A 12,636-nucleotide genomic window follows, 5' to 3' on the forward strand; every position below is an offset into this window, starting at 1 on the left:
GGCTTCCTAGTTGTCACAACCAACGCCCCTTTCCCTCCTAGCGACACCCTCACTGCTCCCGGTGGTCGACTCTCACTTGGTACCGTATCCCGACCCCACCCACCACCGAGGCGCCTCCTCATTGGCCGGTGCGCCAAGGCCTTGCTGCGTGGGAGGTCACCGCGAGCTGCTATTGGCTCCAGTCGACGTCGCTCTACAGCGCACTGCTTCCCCGGGGCCGCCGAGTGAAATTGCAGTGGTGGGGAGGCTCGTTCCCATCGGAGTCTGTGATTGGTGTTCCGGGTGTCAGGCGCACCGCCTCTCCAAGCGCGGATTGGCCGGAGCTGCGTCAGTCAAGGCGAGCGGACGCCCCTCCTCTCCAGCTGGCCCCCAGCGGGTAACACATTCTCGAGAATTTTCAGCAGAAGAGCCAGTGGCTGTTCGGCTCGTTCCAAAGATCAGGGACATCGGAGAAGGCAATTTTGTTTACCAACCAAGAAAGCCCCTCCCCCGACCTCGTTAGCTAATGAAACATTTTCCAGGCACTTAAACCATCACGAGGTAAGAGCTTAGAGAGTGCACTTCCCTTATTTGTGAGCCTTTTATATATATTTTTATAGGCGGGGTCCCCTCCCACCGCTCCCGGACCGCGGACTGGAGAGTTAACGGGGCAGCGTCCCCCAGGGAGGTAAGGAGAAATACCGGCTTCGGTTCCCCACTCCCCTCGGTCCCAGCCCCACGGTCAGTGTCTGCGTTTTCTGCGCGGCTTTCTTTCCTTTCGAGGTCGGGAGCCGCAGGGCCCACCCGGCTGCACCGCGGGCAGCGGCCGTGTCCAGTCGAGACCCCGGGCTCTTGCCTTGACTTTGACCGCAAGTGCGGTGGGCCGAGTCGGAGGGAGGAGGGGCCCGCCGGAGGGCCGGTAGGAGGGAGGCGAGGGCAGCCCGCACGCACGTCCCTATAACGAGGCCCCGAGTCGCTCCACGCGAACCCCGGTCGCGAGGGTGCTGCAGGGATCAGCGCCGCGCTGTTCCTGCAGCTGCGGCCGGGGGGGTGGGGGGAGACGTGGGCGACACCCGGGCTCTGCAGGTGGGGAGGGTGGTTGGGCGGCGGCGGAAGGTGCTGGGGGGAAACCCAGCCACCTGCCCGGCGGCGCGGGCGGGAGGGTGCGCTTTCTGCCGAGAATCACACCGGGCTCTCACCTGTCACGGCCGGCGGGCCGAGCTCCTGGTCCGGAAGCGGGCGAGGGCGAGCTTTGCAGGGGCTCGGGACAGAGAAGGATGCGGAGCCTTTGTTGGTGACGATGGGAAGACGTGGGTTTTGCTTTGCACGGTAATCTCAAGGCCTTGTGTGCTTGGTGATGTCTGTTTTAGCTGCCGCGTTCTGCAGATGAGAGATTTCACAGGCGGCGATAAAGACCGAGACGACGGTGGAAATTTGGAGTTTCTGAAGCTCCACTGGCCTTTCTGTGGAAAGCTTTAGGCTGGAGAGATGCAACACGGCCCTAGTAGTCCTTTTTACCCTCCGTCAGTGCGGTGGAAAGAAGGAGGTTAACCTGTGGTTTTCAGAATAAGCGACTACTAAAATGACAGGTCCTCATTGTCCTGAAAAACAGCAATGGTTTCGTTGTATTCTTTTTTTTTTTTTAATCCTGTATCTTTCAAAGGCCCTAATTATATTGAAATATAACACATTATGACAACAGAGATTCCTAATGATTACTTGGAAGTAATAAACACCTACAAGAGAATATGGTTATTATGCAAGTAAAATATATACTTTATAAAAAATTTTAACAAAAGGTTGAAATAGTAAATTTTGACATTTTAATCTGTTTAAAAGGATGTGCCATAATTTACTTATCATAAACATCCTTTTGCAACAATTACAATATGAATAAGATGCAATTGTACTTCATAGGTTTCGTTGTATTCTAGGAAAAGGACAGATGCACCTCTGTGATAAAGTATTTAGGAATATAAAGTATTGGGTAGTGAGATCTTACTAATGGTTTTTTTTTTTTTTTGCAACGTGAAATCACTCATTGTTGACCACTAACACAGGCACTTCCCTTAACTGGGCTCTTAGAGAAGAGGAAAGGAGAGGAGAGGGGAGAGGTTCTAGGGATGTAGGATAGGATGTGAAGGAAAACTCTCCAATGGAGTATAAAGGTGCAGGTTTGAAATAGTCTGTGAGTTGTAGCCACATTAACTAAAATGTTTTAAGCGATATCAGTGGAGTTAGAATAATGAGTACTTTTCACTGCTCCCCCGTTCTTTTCTTTATTCTCACATCTAAACACAGGCTCCCATCACACCTAAGGGGAATCATATGAGTTTCTGTTGTTTTTTTCCCTTGTGTAAACTAGTCAGTTTTCTTTTCCTTCCTCCTAGCCGGGGTACTGATGAAGAGATAGTAGACTCCAAATTTTCTGAAATACATTCTGGAGGGGTCCATACCATTTGAATTTATTGGGATGCATTGTTGGTTTTTAAAAAGTTGATAAAAACATTTGGCTTAAGAATATTAAAATTACCTGGTGTTTCCATTATGGAAGTTACTGATGTAAATATGCCTTGAGTACCACCACTTTATAATGGGCAGCTATGAATCGTTAGAAATATTTTTGCTGGAAGGATAAATCTAAGCAGGTTTGAGGAGTACTCATTCTTAGACCTCCTGACTAATTTTGGCATGGATTTAAAAGGACAACATAAACTGCCCTTTTGACCTGCTTCTAGCAGTCAAGAGCAGTTTAACACAAAGCCCCAGTGCACTCTCCTGCCAGAGAAAGTGCCTTCCTTCTCCAGAAATAAACCTGGACAGCCCTGAGGTGTTTAAGCCACTGAGGGTTTGTAAAATGAAGCGTAGAATTGGCACAGCTATCTTGCAGCAGCAGTATGTGTGGCTTTTCTTCACACCCCCTTTTGTTTTTAAATCAAGTACAGTATGTACTTCAGAAGTTTACTACAAACTAAATGTGTTTTTTGTCATGCCTGATGCTTTTCACATGAGATTTCCTACTTTCAGGATGTGGGCTTTCACCAGCGATTTTATGTAGAATTTCTATGCCTCTTGCTTACTTTTTATGCCTTTGCTGAGAATCCCCTCCATCCACCTCCTCCCAGCCCCAGTCAGAAGTGTTAAACTAGGGGACTTTTCACTAGGCAGAGTTCTGTGACAGATGATCAGATTAGCTAGTTAAAGCATTGAGGAAGAGGAAGATGGAGTGGGCCTGGTCACACAAATCAATTTGAAAATGATAAAAAAAGGAAAGTACTTTCAGTTTATTTATTGACAATATGTAGAATATATAGGGTTGTGTGTGTGTGTGTGTGTGTGTGTGTGTGTGTATGTGTGTGAATTAAAAAAAAAATCACGATATTAAAGTAAATCTGTGAGCTATACATATTCATTCTGATTGGGAAATAAAAAGGAATTTGGAAAACAGTTTGGTCTAAGTGGAAGATTGATTTTTTCCTCCCTTTTTGGTATATGACGATCAATGAAGTTTATGTTGCTTGTATAAATAACATCTGTTATGTAGCTGGGTCCAATCAAGTTATTTACCTTTATTTTCTTGCTTAGCATAGCTTTTACATTTTATTTTTGCTAGTAGAATATGATGTGTATAATTATGTTTTCTTGTGCTCTTAGTCCATATAATGCTGTGACATTTTTGTGTCTTCAAATGGCTTTCAAGCAGAATTACTTCTGCCCTTTGAGCCTTTTGGATGACTTTTACTTTCAAAGATTGAATATAAATGTTAAAATGGTTTATAGAAATAAGCTAGCCTTGATTTTCAATTGAAAGATTGGCATAAATGATTCCTGAATAACTTTTTTAGTTAGCAGAATAATAAATACATGCTGATTTATAATTGCTGAACTGATAATAAAAATATTTCTTAAGTGTTTGTCAGTTTGCTCTCCTTTCTTTTCATTATAAAGAGCACTGATCTAAAAAAAAAAAAAAAGGAAACACTGCTTTTTAAAAGGTTTTTTACATCATAAGTTCTACTCTCTTGCCTGATAATTGGTACATAGACATTTCCTTGGGCAGCTGGAGAGCTGTTGGCTGATTCCTAGTTTGAAGCAATGGAGGAAACTTCTTGATGTTCAGGGTTAGTTCAAAGTTGTTACTTAGCTTGGGAACACAGGTCCTCTTTGAATTATTTCCTTGGAAATATGTGGGAGATTAGTATGACTTAGTTATTGCTTATGGGAAAGAAGATGGAACCACTTAGACAGAGTTTCCTGTTTGCATAATTGATGCTGACCTAGTTATGTAAACTAGCTATATATTTGCCTGACATTTCATCTATGCCAAATGCTTCTCTATGACTATTCTGCTTACTTTCTGAGATGCTTGTGCAGATAATAAATGAGGAAGGAGGCCAATATGATGATTGATTTTAATACATGTGGGCATAAAGAAACAACCAAATTTGTTTTTTGTTTTTGTTTTGTTTTTGTTTTTGCTAATCCTCACCCAAGCATATTTTTTCCATTGATTTTTAGAGAGAGTAGAGAGAGAGAGAGAAATTGGTTGCCTCCCACAGGTGCCTCTGGGGTGGAGATCAAACCTGTAATCCAGGTATGTTCTCTTGATGGGTAACCCAACCCGAGACCCTTCTGTGCATGGGTAAACGCTATAACCACCGAGTCCCAGCCAGGCCCCAACTTGCATTTCATTTTATTCTTTAATAATGTTTTCAGTGGATATTTGTTCCCTGCTGAGAATGCAGCTGTTTTATTTTAATTTTTTTATATTTGGAAGATTGAGAAAGGGGGGACAAGAGTATCCCATAAAAACTGCAGAATAACTTTATTCAATATTGTTTGTAATTTTAGAATTCTTGTTTGAAGTAGGTGCATAAGACTGCAAAATGGCCTAAGGCTGAATATAGCATACATGCTTTCAGACTGAAACCAAAAGAGTACTTTGCTAATATTTGGTGCACTCTTCAAAATGAATGAGTTTGCTCATCAACGCACTTAAAGTTTTTACTTTTTTCTAGATGTAATAAAGGTGCTTTGTGAATTATCTCTACCAATAAGTAGTACTTAGTTCTCTTACTTGCTAGATTGTGTTATAGTTTGACATTTCTCCACAAGTCATCACCTTTATTTGACAGTTATTGTAGCTGAATAAAATATAACCTTCAATGAGAAGTGAAGGAATAAATACCTCTTCTTTTGTAATGGAATTTGTTACTTCTCTTAGATACTTGATAACCAGAGATGTTGTCTCTACCACCTCAAAACATTGTCATAAAAGAAGTGAATTTCAGTCTTTTATACATGACTAGAGGCCTGGTGCACGAAATTTGTGCACGGGGGAGTGTGTGTCCCTCAGCCCAGCCTGCATCCTCTCCAATCTGGGACCCCTCGAAGGATGTCCAACTGCCTGTTTAGGCCAGATCCTGGTAAGATCGGGCCTAAACGGGCAGTCGGACATCCCTCTCACAATCCAGGACTGCTGGCTCCCAACTGCTTGCCTGCCTGCCTTCCTGATTGCCCCTAACCGCTTCTGCCTGCCAGCCTGATCACCCCCTAACCACTCCCCTGCCAGCCTGATTGATGCCTAACTGCTCCCCTGCCAGCCTGATTGTGTCTAACTGCCCTCCCCTGCAGGCCTGGTCACCACCAACTGCCCTCCCCTGCAGGCCTGGGTCCCCCCCCAACTGCCCTTCCCTACAGGCCCGGTCGCCCCCAACTTCCCTCCTCGGCTGGCCTGGTCACCCCTAACTGCCCTCCTCTGCTGGCCTGATTGCCCCCAACTGCCCTCCCTCGCAGGCCTGGTCCCTCCCACTGTCCTCCCCTGCTGGTCTGATCACCCACAACTGCCCTCCCTTGCAGGCCGTCTTGTGGTGGCCATCTTGTGTCCACATGGGGGCAGCCATCTTGTGTGTTGGAGTGATAGTCAATTTGCATATTACTCTTTTATTAGATAGGATATCAGCTAAAAGGCCAAGAAGGAATGGCCTTCTAAGTCTTTTATGATAACACTAGAGGCCCGGTGCACGGCATTTGTACACTGAAGGGGTCCCTCAGCCCAGCCTGTACCCTTTAGCAGTCCGGGAGCCCTTGGGGGATGTCCTACTGATGTTCAGTCGGACATCCTTAGTTCTGCTGGGAGGCAGGAGAGGCTCCTGCCACCACTGCTGTGCTTGCCAGCCATCAGCCTGGCTTGTGGCTGAGCAGCGTTCCCCTGTGGGAGCACACTGACCACCCGGGGCAGCTCCTGTGTTGAGCGTCTGCCCCTGGTAGTCAGTGTGCATCATAGTGACTGGTCATTCCGCAGTTTGGTCGATTTGCATATTACTCTTTTATTATACAGGATTCATTGTTGGGGGGGGGGGGGCGCGGTTGTCTTTATTCTAAATACTATGACCTAGAGCTCATGTCTTTCATTGCTTAAATATCTAAGGGTGTTCTTTGGAACCTCTTTCTTTCCTTTTACTGCTTTACTCACTGAAAGGAGTAATGGCCCTTCCTATACATAGCTACACTGATTTCCAAAAATTTATTTGAAAATGATTTTTTGAAATCTGTAAACACATTTTCTTATAGATTCACTCAACTGGGCTTGTTTTTATTGTGTATGTTTGTGCCTTTTGGGGAAATTTATTTTTTCAAACTCATTTTTTATTGTGAAATTATTCAAACATACAATTGAGAATAATATAACATCTGTATACCCTCCATTGCTATGATTAAATCTTAACTTCATGATATGTTTTCAATTAATAAAATAGCAGAACAAAGTACTGTGGAGATGGATTTCTGCTTAGAACTTGTTTTGTATGGGAAACTGCCAGAAACAGCTCTTCCTGCTATATGAATTCCCCCAGACCATACCCGGAGGGAGTTTTAGGATTAGCTTTGGGACAGAGTCCAGAAGTGGGGTGCAGAATAATCATCTCAAAGAAATGTTGTTCAGTCCCTGGTGCTGTCTCCTGCTGTAGTTGCAGGCATGAGTGGGGGTGGGCTCCTGGGGCTGTGTGAGGGGAGAGCTGCAACTGTTAATGTAAATGCACAGATCAGTTGCTCATAAATCAGGGTTGCTGGTCACAAATGTATGCGCCTCAATCCCGAGATCACACACCTTCCCCAGGGAAACATAAGAACTGGCTTATCCTGTGCCTCTGGGAGTGTTTGCATGAACCAATGTACATATGTAAAGTTTAGTAAATGGAGAAATCTTGAAACATAACAAAGCTTAGATCCTAAGAGTGTCTTTGCTGAGACTGGGACACTCTTTGGGTACAGAACTATCATAAACATTCTATTAACCAGTTATTTTTTCTTCTCTTATTTCTATCTCAAAGTTTGTAAGAAACTGTGTTAGTAATACTCGTCCCTTTTCTTCAGAGCAATGGAGTTAATAAAGGGAAGAATATTTATTGATACCTGTATCCTATATTCCTGCTACTTAAAGTGTCGGCCTGCTGGACCCGGCAGGCATCCCCAGGGAGCTGGTTAGAAATGCAGAAGCTTGGGTCCCCACGCACACAGACTGAGTCAGTGCATTTTAACTAGACCCCAAGGTGATTGTAGGTTAAAGCTTGATTCTATATGATATGTGCACATTGTCAAATTTTTATAGAAGTTAAACTCTGAATGGGGTAAATAGTGGGTCATTTTTGGTCTGCTATTTTTAGAAGTTGGCTGTTAGGTGCCACATTCTTTAATGCCTTCATTTCTGGTAATCTCTAATAATATATCAGTTACGTTCAAAATTGCTGATGGAGTCTCTCTCTCTCTCGCTTTCTTTTCATTTAGTTGCATCATTTTTCTTGAAGACATTCCATTATTGTTCATTGACCTTTCCTTGACTACTGAGTCCTTTGGATTTGAGTTATGTCAACAGCTGCTTTAATTACTTTGGTTCGAAGTGGTGGGAGCCAGGTGAGAAGGAGAGTGCTGCTAAGCTCCCGCCTGCTGCAGGATGACCGGCGGGTGACACCCACGTGCCACAGCTCCACTTCAGAGCCCAGGTGTTCTCGGTTTGACCCAGATGGTAGTGGGCGTCCAGCCACCTGGGATAATTTTGGGATCTGGGATAACCGCATTGATGAGCCAATTCTGCTACCACCCAGCATTAAGTATGGCAAGCCAATACCCAAAATCAGCTTGGAAAAGGTGGGCTGTGCCTCACAGATTGGCAAACGGAAAGAGAATGAAGATCGATTTGACTTTGCTGAGCTGACCGACGAGGTCCTGTATTTTGCGGTTTATGATGGACATGGTGGGCCTGCAGCTGCTGATTTCTGTCACACCCACATGGAGAAATGCATCATGTACGTATAGTGATTTTTTACTCTTGAATTTGCAGTTTGCCTTTATGTTTAAACTTTAACCTTTTGGCTAAGATGTTCAGTCTTAATGTAGTTATTTGAGTGGTTTTATAATTGTTTCATGAACAAGAACTAGCTTAAGCATACCATTTATTACTGATGACTATTACCCTTTCAGAAATATATGTTTTAACAACTTCCTTGGTGATAGCATTGACCATGTTAAATAACAAAAATTCAACAGAGCACATTTAAAATATATAATTGGCTTTATTGAACGATTCCTGAATCTAGCATCCCATCTAGCAAATAGGAAAGGTGCTCCCAGGAGCTCGACCAAATGGAAGGCTTTTGTAGGCAGAGGGGAAAAGGGATAAGGAAAGAGCAGATTACTTCTTCCTCTGACTAATGGAACGAGCCTATATGGCAGGTTACCTCATTTGTGCTAACCAGAAAATTCCAGACTGACCAGTTAAGATTATTATTCCTGGGAAAGGTTGGAACTGCAATTGACATAGGTATTAAGCCTTGTTTTGGTGATGTGGGCTTAGCACAAGTGACTCCATTTTGAGCCTATTGTTTCTTTTTTTTTTTTTAAATATATTTTATTGATTTTTCACAGAGAGGAAGGGAGAGGGATAGAAAGCTAGAAACATCGATGAGAGAGAGACATCGACCAGCTGCCTCCTGCACACCCCCCACCTGGGGATGTGCCCGCAACCAATGTACATGCCCTTGACCGGAATCGAACCTGGGACCTTCCAGTCCGCAGACCGACGCTCTATCCACTGAGCCAAACCGGTTTCGGCGAGCCTATTGTTTCTTTTAACAGCCAGAATTCATGGTACTTGATTTGTGATTATTTCAAGTGGATTAACATATAAGAACCAATTGGAAGCATTTTACTACTACATGGCACCTAGTGCTTCAATAAATAGTAATTATATTCTCAAGTGGCATGAATAGCTTTGAACACTTGTTGAAAACAGCTCTAGATAGTTGGCATTAGTATGGGGAAATGCATTTAATGTGGGTGTTTTGGAGCCCTTTACATAGTTTATTTAATGCAATTAATATAATGTATTTTTGAGGACCACACTATTGCTAGCATTAAAAGGGGGGGGGGGGAACATGTGACAGAGTTGTGGCTATGACTATTTCTTGTCTTCCTGTGTATAGTTGTTCATACTATTCATTAGTTGATTTAAGCATATTTTGCCTTATTCTGCAGAAGAACTCAGTGACTTAATTTATTAAGAAAGAACTTGACCTTTCAGGGTAGTATGAGATGTATGAGGCTTAATATGAGATGTATGAGGCTGTTACTGGTGTAACATGGTTACTATTTTACAGCAAACTTATTTTTGATACATAGAGAGAGTATACTCTAAAATAAGAAGAAGCATAGACTAGTAAATCCATTAACAGTTGTTTATTATCATTATCAAGTATTATGTACGGTTCGTACTAGTAATTGTAGGTGCAGTAATGGTTAATCTTTTAATATGGGAGCTTGGACTTTTATTTTAGTGTCCTTAGAGGCTTTATCACTATGCCTCTCACCTAGGAGACACTTAAGGAGCACCTGAGAGGCAAGCCATGGAGGTCCATTGTAGGGAGTGACTGCTAGCTAGAATGACCTGAAGGAGAGGAGATGAGAGGAAGAGGAGACAACTATTGTAAAATGATTTTTGGGGGCTCTTTTTTTCCCTCTCCACAAAGGGACTTACTTCCTAAGGAGAAGAACTTGGAAACCGTGTTGACCTTGGCTTTTCTAGAAATAGATAAAGCCTTTGCGAGTCATGCCCATCTGTCTGCTGATGGTAAGTAAAACAATCACATTCCTTACCATCCTGGGGGATATCTGGATAAAATGGAAACAATTTAAGCTCTTTAGGGGTGGGAATTTTAATGGAACTTTATTTGTAAAACTTTTTATGTGGAAAATGATTTTATATAAAGAACCACTTTAAATGCTGTTTGGAATCCAAACTCATGATAGTACCTCAGTTTTAAATGAAATATGTATATTAGAGAATTTTTCGGAAATTGAAGCTTCCAAATGGTTCTGATATTGAATTTCAACTTTAAAATATTTTTTAAAACTTTTATCTGTTTGCACACCTTATGGACAAGATATCCATACTATGAGAGGGACTATTTTTGTTTAGATGAATCTGATGAACAAATAATTAAAATACACTACACAGTAATCTCATCTATTCAGGACAGTTATTGGTCAGGCAAGGAGAAAATAGCTCATTGGTCCTAGACAGGAAAGGACAATAACTAGCACATACTACTTTGTATAATTGGAATGAAGATATTTTTTCTCCTCCTTCTTAAAAAAACTTGATCTTGAAGCTTTCCTGTTGTAACTAGTGATATTTTGTTTTTGTGTTAAACACAAGGCGAATTTAAAATTTTGTGTGTTGCTTGTACTTAAATACTGGAAGTACGTAAATGTTTCTGATTTTGACTAAATTTATCAAAACCGTTTCAGAAAACGTAGTTAATGTTTTCTAGTTAGCCGGCTCCCATAGTTTTTGCTTATAAAGTTAATCTCGAAAACTTCTGCAACAACCATATAAATGTATGCATATAGAATGAAAATGGATCATGCAATAATATTAATTTATGTTTGGTTCATCCTTTTGTTTAAAGTGCACCACAGAAATGTGATTTTCACAATTTTCTGTGGGAGAGCCTGGAAATGGCAATTCCCCCCAGTTCCAAGATAAGAAACTGAAACTCAGGGAGAGACAAAGGGCAGTTGCTGGGGTTTTCCTGGCACCCACTGTGGCCTCTCTCCTGGGCGTATTTAATGATGAGGATTAGAGCAAATGTCTTTAGGATGACTCATTAAGAGGATTTCCTGCTTTTTTAAAAAAAAAATTGATATGAGCGGGAGAGAGAAACATTGATTTGTTGTTCCACTTATTTATGCATTCATTGGTTGCTTCTTTGGGGATCAAACCCTCAACCTTGGTGTATCTGGATGGATGATGCTCTAACCAACTGACCTACCTGGCCAGGGCTCTCCCCCCTCATTTTTGAGAAACTTTTCATTGTCATAAGCCTCAGAAAAGCATTAGAGTTCATCTTTGTTCAGGGATTCATTCAGGCTAAGTTCTCCCTTTATTCCTTTGGACTTTTCTTCCTTCCAGCTGGTCCCTCATCTTATGAAAAATAGGGGTCAAGAGAGGGTAAATTTTAGGCATAAGACTATTCTTAATGTGTAAAATATATGAAGGAAAAGAGGACATTAAAACACTTTTTGATCACTTAATTTTTATAACTCTGAAAATTGGTATCCATATTAGTATGCTTATTTCTTTCATAACCAGATTGGCTGTATCTAATACCACGATGTTTACCAGCTATGGTGCAGATGGTGTGCCCTAGTTGTTCTATAAACAGGCAGAACTTACTGGGCAAAGTTTTCAGAAGAGAATGTTCAAGTTCAACATGTGAATGTGGACAGCAATCCAAAACATAAATCTTTCATGGGTGTAGCCAGCCCTTTTGTAAATGATCTAATCAACAAAGATGCTTAAAACAATAATAGATTCAGTATTAAGTAAGAGACCCCAGTCATTTATTTTTTTTTAAATATATTTTTATTGATTTCAGAGAGGAAGGAAGAGAGAGAGAGAGATAGAAATATTAATGATGAGAATCATCGATAGGCTGCCTCCTGCATGCCCCCAGTTGGGGATCGAAACTGCAACTGGGGTATGTGCCCTGACCTGGAATCGAACCCACACTTCCTGGTTAATAAGTCAGTACTCAACCATTGAGCCATGCCGGTCAGGCCCCAGTAATTCATTAAAAAATAAATTATAACTAAAGGAAATTCAGAATTTAGGGAGAGAATTTACTTAACTTGCTGACCTTAAAAGAAACTCACTAACGATGCCATTCTCATATAAATAGAGGTTGTTCAAAGAAATTAATTATAAAAAATGCAATCCATTTCTAATAATGAAATTAAAATGTATGTATTTAATTTAGCTCCTCTGTCACATGCTTTGAGTTAATGATCAGAGTTTTCAGCCCTAGCCGGGTTGTTCAGTTGGTTAGAGCATCTCCTGATATGCCAAGGTTGCAAGTTTGATCCCTGGGCAAGACACGTACAAGAATCAACTGATGAATGCATAAATAAATGGAACAACAAATCCATGTTTCTCTCCCTTCATCTCTCTAAAATCAATTTTAAAAAAACTTTAACAATATTCTAAAATTTATTTTTCATTTAATGGCCATTTGTTTGCAAGTATAATGGAGCAAGTCAGAATAATGCTTAGTCTGTTATTAAAAGAAATAAGGTCTATTATGGCATTGTTGTTTTAAATCT

At 41.7% G+C, this 12,636-nt stretch overlaps 1 protein-coding gene across 3 annotated transcripts in view; it reads left to right on the forward strand.

Moving 5' to 3' along the window:
- The first annotated feature begins 370 nt into the window (after positions 1 to 370).
- The window catches only part of PPM1K (protein phosphatase, Mg2+/Mn2+ dependent 1K), a 41,222-nt gene continuing 28,956 nt past the window's right edge, over positions 371 to 12,636 (forward strand). For 2 of the 3 annotated variants that reach the window (XM_054727520.1, XM_028148264.2), the window contains exons 1-3: positions 371 to 540; positions 7,765 to 8,282; positions 10,002 to 10,102. In XM_054727520.1, the coding sequence (XP_054583495.1) occupies positions 7,843 to 8,282; positions 10,002 to 10,102 (541 nt within the window). In that variant the 5' untranslated portion in view covers positions 371 to 540; positions 7,765 to 7,842. Of the gene's footprint in view, positions 541 to 608; positions 668 to 7,764; positions 8,283 to 10,001; positions 10,103 to 12,636 lie in introns of those variants that run through there. The other variant, XM_028148266.2, reaches the window with a different exon arrangement.

This window comes from Eptesicus fuscus, chromosome 2 (assembly GCF_027574615.1).
Source record: "Eptesicus fuscus isolate TK198812 chromosome 2, DD_ASM_mEF_20220401, whole genome shotgun sequence".
Taxonomy (NCBI): domain Eukaryota; kingdom Metazoa; phylum Chordata; class Mammalia; order Chiroptera; family Vespertilionidae; genus Eptesicus; species Eptesicus fuscus.